The sequence below is a fragment of the Haliotis cracherodii genome, unplaced genomic scaffold (assembly GCF_022045235.1).
Source record: "Haliotis cracherodii isolate W230 unplaced genomic scaffold, xgHalCrac1.p SCAF_4, whole genome shotgun sequence".
NCBI lineage: Eukaryota > Metazoa > Mollusca > Gastropoda > Lepetellida > Haliotidae > Haliotis > Haliotis cracherodii.
The window spans coordinates 65,326,335-65,341,796 of NW_027266297.1; the positions used below are offsets into that span (position 1 = coordinate 65,326,335).

Here is a 15,462-nt window from a genome sequence, read left to right on the forward strand (position 1 = left end):
TTAACATGCTGTCCTGGGGGTGATGACTGTTCGGGCTTCTGTATTGTGGTGCACTTCCTTGCCACCATAGCAAAACAGATAACTGAAATAAATAAAACTCAATTCAAACATTTTCTTGAATAAATATTTAAGCTCTTCCCAGACAGTCCAGAGATCTGGGGCGGTGGAGTAGCCTAGTGGTGAAGCGTTCTTCACGCCGAAGGCCCGGGTTCGATTCCTCACATGTATAGGTACAATGTGTGAAGCCCATTTCTGGTGTCCCCCGCCGTGATGTTGCTGTAATATTGATAAAAGCAATATAAAACCACTCTCACTCACTCACTCACTCACTCACTCACTCACTCACTCACTCACTCACTCTAGAGATTTGGTAAGGTTGAGAGTATTATAGCATATTCTTAACTTAGTTGACAGGGTTCCAGATACAGGCTGTGCCTTGATATCACTGATGATTTCATAACGACTGGCGCCAGCGAATGACGTTGTTGTGTAACAAACAAACACATGTGCCTCGGCACAGACGTATCGATACGATAACCATATAGCCATGTATACACAAGTGGTGATTATTCAACTAGTAGGGAGGTACGAGAGTGTCATACAAGTTATTAGTATGAAAAACGAGAGTTTTATTACGTGCATGTAGTGGAAAAGACTGTGTTTCTTTTATAATTTGTCCATAACAACTGACGAGCCTGGCGTTATGTTATAGTGAGTTTGACGCCGCTTTTAACAGTATTCCAGTCATATCACGGCGTGTCAGCTTAATGTGGGAGGAAAGCCCGAAGTGATGCAGGTCTCAGACGTTTACCACTTCGGTGAAACCCACGAGCACGGGTATGGTGCTGAAAACCTAGAAACATAATCGGGGCAAACCGGAATTCCAACCCACAACCATATGTTTCGTTATGTTATAGAATCAGATGAGTTAATAAGTTACTATTACACTACATGTAACCATTCTCCTCCGAGTTATGTGACAGTACCCACCCTTCTCCACACCACCCCGTCCTACCCTTATGTCTTCAACTTTCCATTACCTGTAACCATTCTCTCCTGAGGTAACTTTAACCCTCTCCACTTTAAGCGTGTCCTCGCCTCCGCCAAGCCAGAACCCAGAGTGTTTAACATACTTAAACACTAGAGATTTCAAATCGCCAACCTCCACAGGGGAGACAATCACGTCCTGAACCTCACTTCCGGCCTTCACCGTATCGTCTCTACAATTGAATCAAGTCCATTATAACCTGAATCATTCACATTAATATTGTCTGACCAATTGTCAGAATCGTTATCTAGATGTTAGTCATATTTACAAAAGACGGTTGTCTCGAGTTATCATCATACCGAAATCTTTCACATTTGGATAGCTAACTTATTACAAATATACTGTAGGAGGTGAACTGTGAGATAAAACAAAAAGTACCCATTGTGATATAGCAGTTTAATTTATAGTTAAACAATGATTGTAACTGTATTGCATTGTTTCTGTTCAGATTCAGTAAAAGTTCAATGATCAGTTGTCAGGAATGTTTGTTTGTGTGTTGTTTAACGCCGCACTCAGCAATATTCCAGCTAAATGACGGCGGTCTGTAAATAAATTATCTAGACCAGACAATCCAGTGATTGACATCATGAACATCGATCCACGCAATAGGGATACGAAGACATGCATCAACCAAGTCAGCGAGCCGATCCCGTTAGTCGCCTCTTACGACAAGCATAGTCGCTTTTTACGGCAAGCATGGGTTGCTGAGGACCTATTCTACCCCGGATCTTCACGGGTCTGTCAGGAACGAAGTACAAGTTAATGTCAGCAGTGGTGAGATTGTAATCATATTGAGATGCTTGATTTATCTGTAAACTTCCGGAATAGAATGGATAGATGTCAAGCGTTATAGAATCATGTGGAATATTCTGTGATGTTCAAATGACACTCGACTGGTCTGGCAATGTGTAGAAAGTGTTAGAAGCTTGTTAGTCTACGTAAGTGGAGCGGGTGCGTCCCTCTCTCAATTCACATTTCATCTGACATAACATCATCAACACCAGCTTTCGCGTGAAGGTCACTTTTCACCCTGGTGTGAAGCCTTGGCCTATCTCGGAAGCTTGACCCCTGATGCGGCCAGGTGATTATTATTCTTGTCATTGTCATTTTCACTGCTCTCACACTTGATACTACCATTGAATATTGTACTACCACTCAATTGTGTACTACCATTATAATTGCTGCACAGCAGCTTGTATTGATTTACTTTTGTAATACAATTGTTGATTGTATACCATTTGTTTGTTGTTTGTTGTTTGTTTGTTGTTAGTTTCACACTAAATTCTTTTACGTACAGATTTCTGGGTAACACGTAACACCATACACGACTATAAGTTTTCTGATGTCTTTATATATGCAAAATTAAAGGTAACTGCATTACCCAGTGACTGGGACAAATTCGCTGGTTCCCCACGTGCCTTCCATCTTGACAAAAAGTCGACCTTTCGTATTCTTGGTAGAACTCGTTTTGATTTCAACGCCATAGTGATACCCTTAAACATAATGTACTGATAAAAGAGACAAAATATTTTCCATTTCGTTTCATAACTCACAACTCTTATGGGATAACATTAATCTAATAATTTCATGTCAAATGTCATGTAGTCACGTGACTTACCGCAAAATGGTGTCTTGCTGCCGGTGTTGAGGTACATCTTACCGCGGGCGTAATACTGGTCGGCGTAATAGCCGAGTTGGGAACAGCCAGTAGAACCACAAGTCAGGCACTTTCCCTTCTTGAAGTCATCCTGGTGCACAATGGACAGACAATAAAGTAAAGGAACGGTTGTGACAAAGGACGCTCAAACTGAATATAGCTATGGTATGATTTTGACAATGAACAGACAATAAAGCTGTGGTGTGGTTGTTACAAAGTACAGACAATAAAGCTACTGTATGGTTGATACAATGTACAGACAATGATGTTATGTTTTGGTTGTGGCAAGGTACAGACAATAAAGCTGTGGTGTGGTTGTGACAAGGTGGCGACAATGGGCAGGAACTATAGCCATGGATTGGTGATGACAATGGACAGACAATGTACGTTTATCACTGTTTACAGTATTACGGTCACATCAGAGCGGATATCACGCAGCGTACTTGCGTGAGAACTCATAAACCACGACCCTACACCATCACCAAACTTATGCATGTACACTGGACTTAAGAAGGCGAATCATAACGAACTTCTCCTAAACTGAAGAGGCCATATAATACATATGGACAAAATTCGTCTATCATCTACACGTGTATGTAATAACGCTGAACCATATACACAATTGCACACTTCTCTCTACGATATTTCTGCTTAGCACAAATGATGCTCCAAGGATTGATTCTGCAATGCATTTGATACAGTTTTGAACCGGAGGTTTCACATGTAACCGATGGCAAAGGTCACATGATAAGTAACAAACATGCCCTTTAACAGTGACCGAGTCTGATGTCCTGTGTGGAAACTTTTATCACGCATTCTCTGTACAGCCCTACTGTCGCAGTTGGAAAATGGTGACAACACGTGTTATGCTTCCGTTAGGCTGATAAATGTATAAATACACCAGAAACGGGTCATCTCGAACTTTACTGGAATGCTTGAAGAAGTCGAATCGTACAATTGCTTTGTAAAAATATGTTGAAGTAAGTTTGTAAGAGATCTTTCTCAGATGAAATCATTTTAGTAAATTTCCCGCGGTATCAGTGACTTATTAATTGAAACAGGAGAATGTGTGGAGAATATATAAACAAGCACAATTCACACACTACTCACTCACTCTGGAGTTGAAGTTTCAAGTTTTCCTTCGGCCATAGCAACTGCAATATTTCAGCAATAACAAGACAGTGATACTCCAGAATGGACTTCACACAAATGTGTGAAACTGAACCTGTGGCTTTGTCATGACCAGGCTTAAGATAAACCATTCAAAAATGTAAGGAGGAACAGCCTCTTCGTTCTAGTGGCTAGAGCGGTGGCAAGATGTGGAGTACATGTAACATCAGTTCTTCTTGGTATACAGTGTTATGATACAAGCGCTTCTGTACAACGAGCTCTGACCGAAGTTGTAGAGTCATATTTGCACTGTCAGTGCTGGGTACTCACGTAGCTGGAGCAGGGGCAATGTAGCGAGCACTGACAATAGTTGTATAGTGATATTTGCACTGTCAGTGGGGGTACTCACGTAGCTGGAGCAGGGGTAGGATGTGAAGGGGCAGGGGGAGGACATGGACTCCAAGTACAGGTCGTGTGACCGCCCGTGGCTGCAGGCTACCTCCTCCCCGATGGCTACACAGAGGACCAGTGTAAAGTATTAGAACTCTAATCCACTCACCGGTGCTCATTTGGCAAACTCGACAGATCATAATGTAATATTTAACCTCCAGCTTGTGCTTATATGGCAAGATGATCATGACTAAGTTGTCATAACAATATTTTCTTTCATATTCATTGATCGAACATTGCTTGACGAGTACTAGTATGTAAGGCAGACGTTACAGTAATTGTTTATAGAATAACAAAATCCTAGAACTCACATCCTCCGCTTCCAAAAATACTGTTCAGAGCTCCAGATATCGCTGACTTACACCCAGGCTGTGATTCACCGCCATTAACAAAGAAGTCAACGTGACCGGAAGACTCCATCAAGCCGAACCCTCCCAAGACAATAGATTCGCCGTTTGTATGGATGACATCCACGAATTGAGCGTCTGCTTTGTCGAGACGAACTATGTCAGGAAGATTCTCAAAGCTGGGCTCAGCCGGGTCCATACCTGGGGACAGTCACTCGTTGTCTAGCATATCGGTTGGTCAGAATTCGTGTTGGTCGGACATGTGCATGATGGGCATTGACATCATATAAGGCGTTAGTCTTTTCCATTGCATAAAGAAGCAACCATAATCAAAAATATGTATTTGTATGGCGACAAAATGTCGTTGCAATGATATTATCAATTAAATACAAGCCACCAACGTCTGAGAAACCATCTGCCGAAACAAACTCCACCTGTGCAAAAGGCAAAATAGCGATGAAAATGATATGAATGAAACACCAAAAACAAATGATGAAACAAGGTGGTCGCGAAAAGGGTAAGCATGTCTTGCCCTAAAATTGGTTTTAAAAGAATACATTTCTTCCATATGTATATGGTTTGTTTGTTTATTTGTTGTTCACGTTAGACTTCATTAAGCAACATTCCAGCTATATGACGATTCCCGTAAATAATCGAGTCTGGACCAGAAAAAACAGCGAAATTGTTATTATGATCAACGTCAAAGGCCGTCGTAGTATGCTGGTACGCAATAACTTGGTTAAAGGTTGCTGTGGAGATACTATAACCCGCTAGCCCTATGGGTTTTCTATAAGAAAATGGAGAGAGACCTAGTCTATTCTATGTTTGATGAACTTTACGAACAAAATATTCACTGTGTGTACAGCTATTCGCATGAAATGGATACATTACTAAGGTGTGTGTTTCTACCTTTGTTTTATTTTTTGTGTGAGTGGCGGGTGCTAACGGTGGGGGAAGACATGCTTACCCTTTTCACTTATTTTCTGTTATCAATTCGCATGGGTTTTTTACCGCTATTTTGCCTTTTACGCCCGACGGACGAAACTGGTTTTTCTCTAATGTTGATGTGTTTTTTTTCCGTTCTGAATGTTTGCACCCAATAAGAAAAACTTTATTCCGAGTTCGACGCTACATGCAGGCGGCCCTATTTTTTCTCTACTTACCACTGATCCTCCCGACTTTGCCGTTCAAGAGGAAGCCCGCGTACCCTGACGTATGAGCCCCCAAACTGTGCCCGGTCAGATGGAGGTCCTGCAACTTCAGGCCGCGGTGCACCAGAATATCTACGACTAGCCTGATCTGCGTCGCAACAAGTCGTGTATTGGATGCAGCCTGGTCGTAGTTAGGGAACTCCGCACCTTTCTTCCAGTCCACCGTTACGACGTTGAAGTCACCCTGATATTTGAACACAGGTGCATTTTAATACTTAGCTTTTAACATAACGAGGAATTTTTTTGAAATATCCGTTTTCGTGTCAGCATTTCTCATTATGAGTGAGTGAGTGAGTAATTCGGTTTAACGCCGCTTTTAACAATATTTCAGTTATATCACGGCGTGTCAGCTTAATGTGGGAGGAAAGCCCGAAGTGATGCAGGTCTCAGACGTTTACTACTTCGGTGAAACCCACGAGCACGGGTATGGTGCTGACAAACCTAGAAACATTATCGGGGCGGACCGGGATTCGAACCCACAATAAAAGGTTTCTGGCGTGCCCAAGGGACGCAACTCTGCACAGCGAATCGTGGCGCCTTAGACGACTGGACCACCCGTGCCCCCCTCTCAGTATGAAGTTCAATGTTAGAAAAAAAGAATAAAACACGACCCCGAGGTTTTGGTTGACATAGATAAACCTGAGGGAAGCAATGAGTAAAATTGAGGGCGTTAGCTTATGAACCCCGACTTATCAACCGTCGAAATCTTTATTTATTATATACTTCAGTGTGAAAGACTGAGGTTTTTGTAGTTGAAAGAAGTGATTCTTCGCTGCAGTGAACCAAGCATCTGATATTTCACTGCAGTGAACCTAACACTTTGATGGAACTATTGTCACACACGAGTTACCTCCCCTCAAATTGTCTCCCTTTCATCTCGTAATGGGGCCGAAGAGGAGATATTTTCACTCGTGGCTATTCGATAAAAGAAACATGACATTTCACTCGTCACATGAAATATCCTCTATATATTTGTCAAATATTTTGTATAAAAGTACGTTACGGCAGTTTAAAGAAACGCTCTTAAAATTTATCTTGCTAGGAAATATTCGCTTTACTGGTGCCTCACAGTTCTGTCGTCTTATAGTTAGTGTGCCTCATTACACATCTGGAGGGTGTGGGTTCGAGATTCCTAGGAAAGCCTAATGGTGCGACATTGGTAGCATAAATGTTAAAATGGCTTCACTTACTAGTCTGAGGAATTCATCTTTCATCTTAACCACCCATGTCGCTGATGCATCTTGACTGAATCCGTGTGTTATAAACTTCGTCGGCTTCGTTGCGTCAAAATCGAAAGCTGTAAAAGTTGTGACATTTCTGTAATCCAGACCGTGTTTGTTGTTTCTATTCTTCCTCGTGAAAAGCCAAAATTTTGTATTCATAACATCCGGTGAATATGGAAGGTCAAAGCCAGCATTGTCAAAAGGTGGAAAATTATCAAAACAACCGACATATTCAAAACATTCGGTCTTATTCTCAGCTGAACTTGACTGTGGCTTATTCGTTACTTGTGATTTTGTAGTTTTTAAGATCGTGTTTGTTACTGCGACAGGAGTCGTCATTGTTGTTTGTTGTTCAGAAGTCGAAGCTTCTATCTTCTTAGTTGTCTGTTTCATTGCACTCGTAGAAGCTGCTGTCGATAACTTTGTCACTGATGACGTTGTCGGTTGTTTTCGCGTTGTTGAGGGTTCCACAGTGGTCTTAGTAGTAGGCACCGTTGATGATACACTGGTCGAATGTTGTGCTGCTATTGATGGTCTAATACTGGTTACCGGAGAATGATCACCTGTTGACTGTGAGCTAGATCCTGCTGATGGTTTATGACTAGTTATTGGTGACATTGTCATAGTTCCTGCTGATGTCTTAACATTCGGTGGTGGTGTAGACTTTGGAGTTGGCCCTACTGATAGTTTGTACATCGTTGTTTGGGTCCCTGTTCCAATATGTCCTGTGGATGGATTAACATTGGTTACCGATGTAGGGGTAACTGTTTCAATAGGTCCTGATGGGTTGATATTTGTCATCGGTGATGGGGCACCCGTTCCCACAGGTCCAGCTGATTGATTAAGATTTGATACTGGTGTAGGGCCATCTGTTCCCATAGGTCCAGCTGTTGGATTAAGATTTGATACTGGCGTAGGGCCATCTGTTCCCATAGGTCCAGCTGTTGGATTAAGATTTGATACTGGTGTAGGGTAATCTGTTCCTCTGGATCCTACAGGGATTGGTGTAGGGCCATCTGTTCCCATAGTTCCCATAGGTCCAGCTGTTGGATTAAGATTTGATACCGGTGTAGGGCTATCTGTTCCCATAGGTCCAGCTGTTGGATTAAGATTTGATACGGGTGTAGGGTAATCTGTTCCTCTGGATCCTACAGGCACTGGCGTAGGACCATCTGTTCCCATAGGTCCAGCTGTTGGATTAAGATTTGATACCGGTGTAGGGCCATCTGTTCCCATAGGTCCAGCTGTTGGATTAAGATTTGATACTGGTGTAGGGTAATCTGTTCCTCTGGTTCTTCCAGGCACCGGTGTTGGGCCATTTGTTCCTATGGGTCCTGATGACGGGTTAAGCTCAGGCACTTTTGTGGGGGGACCACTTCTATTAGGTTCTACTGTGGGAACCGGTATAGAGGTACCTGCTGATACATCCTCCACGGCCAGAAGGGCGACACCTGTGCAGGGGCATGTAAAGATCCATTAGTGAAGTGTATCTGTTCTACCAATGTGTAACAGCAACCGACATACCATTGGTGTAGTTAATATGTAATCACATTTATGAAAGGAAACAGCCATTCATATCTGAGGGTTAATTCTGTTGGAAATACTTTTGGATACAATAGATATCTCAGCAAGTATTTCTCGTTTTACGTTAATCAAAGAAAATGGTAAAATCTCTCAACTCAACTTTATATGTTAACAATGCTTATGTTATGTCTGATACCATATATTTGCGCTGACAGGAAAAAGTAAAAATAACATTTTACCATATCATTAGGTCAAATTGGGTTTAACACCCATGGATACCACATCAAAACATACACTATTTTGAATCCGAGTAGCTCAGTCCTTGGCCTAACCCTTAATGATGAGATGCTGCGAAAGAACGAATACAATTTTATAGGTCTTTTGAAATAACGCGGTCTGGAGATCGAACCATTGACCTCCCGCTACCTGGACAGATGTGCTGTCCACTAGATCTTGGAGGTGGTCCTTTTCACCAGGATGGTTCTGTTGCTGAAGAATTTACGTACAGCATATCGAAACTAAGCGGCAAAAGAAAGTATAGGTTGGCAATTTGTAATTTTCCTGAAAAACGGCGATAACTGGTTTAAAGTGGGTATTGGGAATATGACTGCCCAGACTGAACATGTACCAAAAAAACACCTCACCCGAACGCACCACCTTTGACGGCGCTCGTGCAGCGACAAAAAAATGGTGAAACAAGTTTCCCGGCACAAACTGCACGTGCATGTTAGCTGTATAAATGCGTTCATCTGCAGCGTAAAACCACATGTGATGAAAGCACACAACAGAAATGCCACGACTGTCACAGGAGCAGAGAGAGAGAGACATCGGTATGGCCGAAATGGGGGCAACACAGGTCCAAATTGCCAGAAGGTGTGGTTGTACACCATTGACAGTAGCCAGGCTGATTCAACGGTACAGGCAGACAGGGAGGACACAGGACAGGCCTAGAACCGGACGACCGCGAGTGACAACGCCACTCGAAGACGGTCAGATACGGCTTATTCACCTGCGAAACAGTTTCATAACGGCGACGGCGGCGGCAACAGCGTTGGGACATCCCATTAGCCAACTTACAGTACTACGACGACTTCGTGCTGCTGGAATCCGAGCGTATCGTCCTTTCCGAGGAATGGTACTGACTGCTCAACATCGACGCCTGAGACTGCGATGGGTGAGGCAGGTTCGACGCTGGCAAGTGAGAAATTGGCGTCGAGTGCTGTTTACTGAGTCGGTTTAACTTGTTTCGAAATGACGGCAGAGAACGAGTTATCGACGCAGAGGGGAACATTTGGCTCCGGCGTGTATTCGAGAGGTCCATACATTCGGCGGGGGAGATGTCATGGTGTGGGGCGGTATTTGTGGAGATCAGAAGACTGATTTGGTGATTATACAGCGACATCTCAACGCTGTGCAGTACAGAGACCAAGTGTTGCAGCCAGTTGTGCTTCCGTTCTTACAAAACCAACAGCAGGGGACATTGTCAGGCCCCATACAGTAAGACTGACTCGGAACTTTCTAAACCAGCAGAACGTTGACGTTTTGCCCTGGCCTGCCAACTCATCCGATATGAATCCTATTGAACATCTGTGGGACCATCTTGACAGACAGATTAGTGCACGCCACCAGCCTCCCGTCAACACACAAGAATTGCAGCAGGCCCTGAGAGACGAGTGGCAATGGATTCCAGTCCACGTCATCAGAAGACAGCATGACAGCATGACAGCATGCATTGAGGCAGCTGGAGGTCATACACGCTATTGAAGGCAACTGTGCCGACAATGAACTTGTAGTGTGTCTGGCAATTGTTTGGTGATATTTCAGACATATTTTGAAAATGAAATTTCTTACCCCACTATTGTTTACCTTGAACTTACATTACCTGTGATTGCCCAATTTCATTCAAACTGTTGTTGCTCAATCATTTGTTACCCCTCCCGAGATTATTTTATAATTCACAACAAAACCTCTTCTTGTTGTATTTTTATCGATCCTTGAGCTCGATCTTTCTTTTGCCGCCCAGTTTAACATCTGAACGTACTGCCCTTGAGTTACAGTTGAATTGCAGGTCATTCGTGACCACTCGTGTCACTCAGGGGCAAACAGGTTACTTAAAGGCATGTTAAGGGGAGCAAGTCATTTTACTTTATTCGCTACTGCCCAACATCAGGCCATGTGAACATGTATTGTTATATTTGTTATATGTGTCATTATCGGGGTGATGGCATTTTATTGAAAGTTCAGGTGCTCTTGATATCGAAGTTACTAATGTAACTTCATTGTACTTCCGCATACACTGACAACAAGTACCAGCGACTGATGCTACTTTATTGTGCTCCTGCATACACTGACAAGTACCAGTGACTGATGCTACTTCCCGCATACACTTACAAGTACCAGTGACTGATGCTACTTCCCGCATACACTGACAAGTACCAGTGACTGATGCTACTTCCCGCATACACTTACAAGTACCAGTGAATGATGCTACTTCTTTGTGCTCCTTCATACACTGACAAATACCAGTAACTGATGCTACTTCCCGCATACACTGACAAATACCAGTGACTGATGCTACTTCCCGCATACACTGACAAATACCAGTGACTGATGCTACTTCCCGCATACACTGACAAATACCAGTGACTGATGCTACTTCCCGCATACACTGACAAATACCAGTGACTGATGCTACTTCCCGCATACACTGACAAATACCAGTGACTGATGCTACTTCCCGCATACACTGACAAATACCAGTGACTGATGCTACTTCCCGCATACACTGACAAATACCAGTGACTGATGCTACTTCCCGCATACACTGACAAATACCAGTGACTGATGCTACTTCCCGCATACACTGACAAATACCAGTGACTGATGCTACTTCCCGCATACACTGACAAATACCAGTGACTGATGCTACTTCCCGCATACACTGACAAATACCAGTGACTGATGCTACTTCCCGCATACACTGACAAATACCAGTGACTGATGCTACTTCCCGCATACACTGACAAGTACCAGTGACTGATGCTACTTCATTGTGCTCCTTCATACCCTGACAAGTACCAGTGACAGATGCTACTTCCCGCATACACTTACAAGTACCAGTGACTGATGCTACTTCCCGCATACACTGACAAATACCAGTGACTGATGCTACTTCCCGCATACACTGAAAAGTACCAGTAACTGATGCTACTTCCCGCATACAATGACAAATACCAGTGACTGATGCTACTTCACGCATACACTGACAAATACCAGTGATTGATGCTACTTCCTGCATACACTGACAAATACCAGTGACTGATGCTACTTCCCGCATACACTGACAAATACCAGTGATTGATGCTACTTCCTGCATACACTGACAAATACCAGTGACTGATGCTACTTCCCGCATACACTGACAAATACCAGTGACTGATGCTACTTTTATCACATCAAGAAAGTGAGCCATCACCGCGCCAACTGACATCGTCAGTAAGTAAATTGCCACTGTTTACATGAATATGCTATTCCGATGATGAGGTCTTGTTCACACACCGGAAAAAACAATCAACATGACGGAACAAATCCTGATCACCAAGTAGCAGACAACACTGATTACAGATACTAGTTACGTCATCCTATTGTCTTACTGGTTTTAATTGTTGTAGGCCTCCAGGATATTCTTTAGAAAGTACCTCAGATCCTGTGATATTCCACAGTCGGTCCTTGTGTGTCAGAAAAATTCTATAGAAAGTCCCTCTGTGTCGAGGCTATTCAATTTGCATTTGAAGCAATAGTAAAAGTAAATGACATGAAATCAAACGCCAAATGGCTTCCTTATATTTCAGAGGATCGAACCTGCAACTTTCGGAGGCGCTGATGAACAACGATTTATTTAGAATCTCTTTGTTCAAAAACGGGTTCGCCAGCAAGAGACATTTTTCGTCCTTTTCCGAAGACTCATGGAAAGAATGTTTAAAACATGAAATCGTTCACTTGATAAATGTTGTTTCAGGTTTTTCGTTCGGTTTAAAGGTAAAATTAAAAACTTCTTCTCGTGGTTTCATGAGATTAAAACTGCTTGGGTGAGGGTTTAAAATCTGGACTTGTTTTATCCTACACATATCCCTGATCACCAACCAACAAATACCACTTTTCACATGCCTGGGTAACATCTTGTGTAACACCTGGTCACCTGAGTCCTTTCATCAACCATCAAGAAGGATTGACTTCAAACTTCTGACTCTGACTCGGTTCAATTCCAAGATCTGACATCAAGCATATGACCTATCCGTGCATTTCGATTTATCGACCAGTTCCTGTTCAACAGCCCACCTTATATACTCAAGACTTTTGGATATTGATCGTTCCAATAGCCGCCGTTTCACAATGGAATTCTCTTCCACTTAAATCTCCTACTCTGTCATCCTTAAAAGTCAAGCATACAGGCACGCCTCTTGGATAGTTACAAAAGTCAAACAGCATTTTTGTTATTATTATATACAGGTTAAAATACAGAAATGCAGCTTAGAGGGTTTGGTGATCCCCCCTGCACAGTCAGGTTGGTTAGGTTCATCATCAGCTCAGAACCCTTTCCCCCTCTAAACGCAGCCCAGACAGCGAATGGGACTTCTCCCTGGAAGCGCTGCCTGGTCGAACCCATCTTGAATTTCTCGGAGAATGTGAAGACTCCCCAACCCTGCAGCCTTCTGCATTACCCAGATTGTCAGAAGGGCTGGTAGCAAACCCGGGTACTCTCCCAATGTCAGTCAACATATTGGGAGGTACGAAACCTAAGGCACCGAGAACAATTGGGAGTCGGACAACTTGGTACTTGGGATGCAAGCGTGACATTTCGAAAGCGAGGTCCGCATGTTTGCCATGTTTTGTCAATCACATTAGTGTCAAAGGGGACAGAAAATTCAATGATATAAATTATTTCATTGGATTTATTAAAAAGGACAAGATCAGATGTTTTTGCCTGCATAAGTATGAGGTTGTATACGAGCCTATTCCAACGATTTATATATATATCATTTTCCATGACGCCCTCTTCATATACTGGGTGGTACCATGGATGGACCTGTGTCAAAACAACAAGCATGGCAAAGACGGTAATAAAAGTCTGGAACGCACTGCTTACTCCAACATGACACCGACATGGTACCACCAAATACACGGTCACCCACAAGCAACTTCCACAATTAACAGCACAATGCATCCGGTATACACAAATACCCAGTCACAAGCAACTTCCGCCATTTACAGCAACAATGCATCCGGTATTCACAAATACCCAGTCACCCCAAAACAAATTCCTCTATTTACAGCAACAAGGCATCCAATGTAAACAGATACCCGGTCACCCACAAACAACATCCACAATTTACAGCAACAAAACATCCAATGTAAACAAATACCCGGTCACCCACAAGCAACTTCCACAATTTACAGCAACAATACATCCAATATAAACAAATACCCGGTCACCCACAAGCAACTTCCACAATTTACAGCAACAATACATCCAATATAAACAAATACCCGGTCACCCACAAGCAACTTCCACAATTCAGAGCAACAAGGCATCCGGTGTTAACAAATATCCGGTCACCTACCAGCAAGAAACACCTTCCAAAGCAACATGGCTCTGGCTGAAATTGATTCCCGGGTGTCCTAGTTTTATCCGCTTGTCAACTCGACCTCCAAGGACCACAACACTTGCTGGAATGACCGCCAGGTGTGGTCCGTTATGAGGTCAGAGAAGACTCTGACCACTGATAACAAAACACGATTTCTTCCAACAGTAGTCTTATCCTGGTTACACCACAAACCGCTTGTATCACCCAAGTCAGGTGGATCCCGCCCACGTGTAGAACGTAATTATTACATATTAAAAGTGTCTTAATAGATATCATAATAATGGTCAAAGGACATCTAAGGATCGATGAAGTTACAGAGAACCAATAGCCATTTGTTGCGTTCTAAGAGGTAGTGCAAGTTATTCTAGATGATAAGGGAACATCTGGCAGACATTACAGCGTACTTTGATCTTTTTTTACCATTTGATTCGTTTAATCATTAACATTGCTCTTGAAAATTTATGATTATAAAGTTGGCGTTAAAAAGTCAACATTGTAACTATTGACAAAAACGTTATTGTGATCGTTGCTAATTATCTATTTGTATATTTTCGTTTGATATAAAAAAAATCAATGTTTCATCATCCAAGGCCTGGTCAAATCATTCCAGAAATTTGGTCTAGCGGATAGAGCGCCTGTACGGACAACGGAAGGCCATGGGCTCGATTCCCGGCCGCGTCATACCAAAAGATGTTTTTTTTGTTGCCGTGCCTGGCGCTCCTCGTTAAGCTGATAAAACAAGGACTGGTCAGCTCGTAGTCAGTATACTGTGTCTGATCATCAGTGGGGTGTTCATGTTAAACTGCGGCATGGTACCACAGTGCTCTAGCAATATAAATCCGACACTGATCTGGACTAGTACAAAAACGCGCGCGCGCACACACACACACACACACACACACACACACACACACACACACACATAAGTGCAACAATCTTGAACGCGACGTTCAACCCCATTTCTCCCAGAAATGTAATGATGGTCACACAGTGGATTTTCAAAAAATGACACTTGCTTGCCAACATGATGCGTCATTCTACCCTACACAATGTTCGCCACGATATGGCTGAAATATTGCCGATGTGACGTAAAGCTTAAACTCACACACTCACTCACTCACAATGTTCTTTACAATGCCTGGAGTTCCCACACTTCTGTGCACACTGGCAATCCACTGGTGAGGCTTGAGTGACGTGGAGGTTTGCTCTGCATACTGATGACTTGTCTGGTCCAGACTCGATTGTTT

General features: G+C 42.9%; 1 protein-coding gene across 1 annotated transcript; it reads right to left on the reverse strand.

Moving 5' to 3' along the window:
- LOC139479603 (uncharacterized) lies at positions 1-12,060 on the reverse strand. Its single transcript, XM_071262443.1, has 9 exons — positions 10,962-12,060; positions 7,014-8,497; positions 5,776-6,007; positions 4,577-4,813; positions 4,225-4,328; positions 2,667-2,796; positions 2,430-2,541; positions 1,041-1,220; positions 1-82 (listed from the first exon to the last, which is right to left on the reverse strand). The coding sequence occupies exons 1-9, from the start codon at positions 12,058-12,060 to the stop codon at positions 1-3; spliced, it is 3,660 nt and encodes a 1,219-aa protein (XP_071118544.1).
- Positions 12,061-15,462: the final 3,402 nt, after the last annotated feature.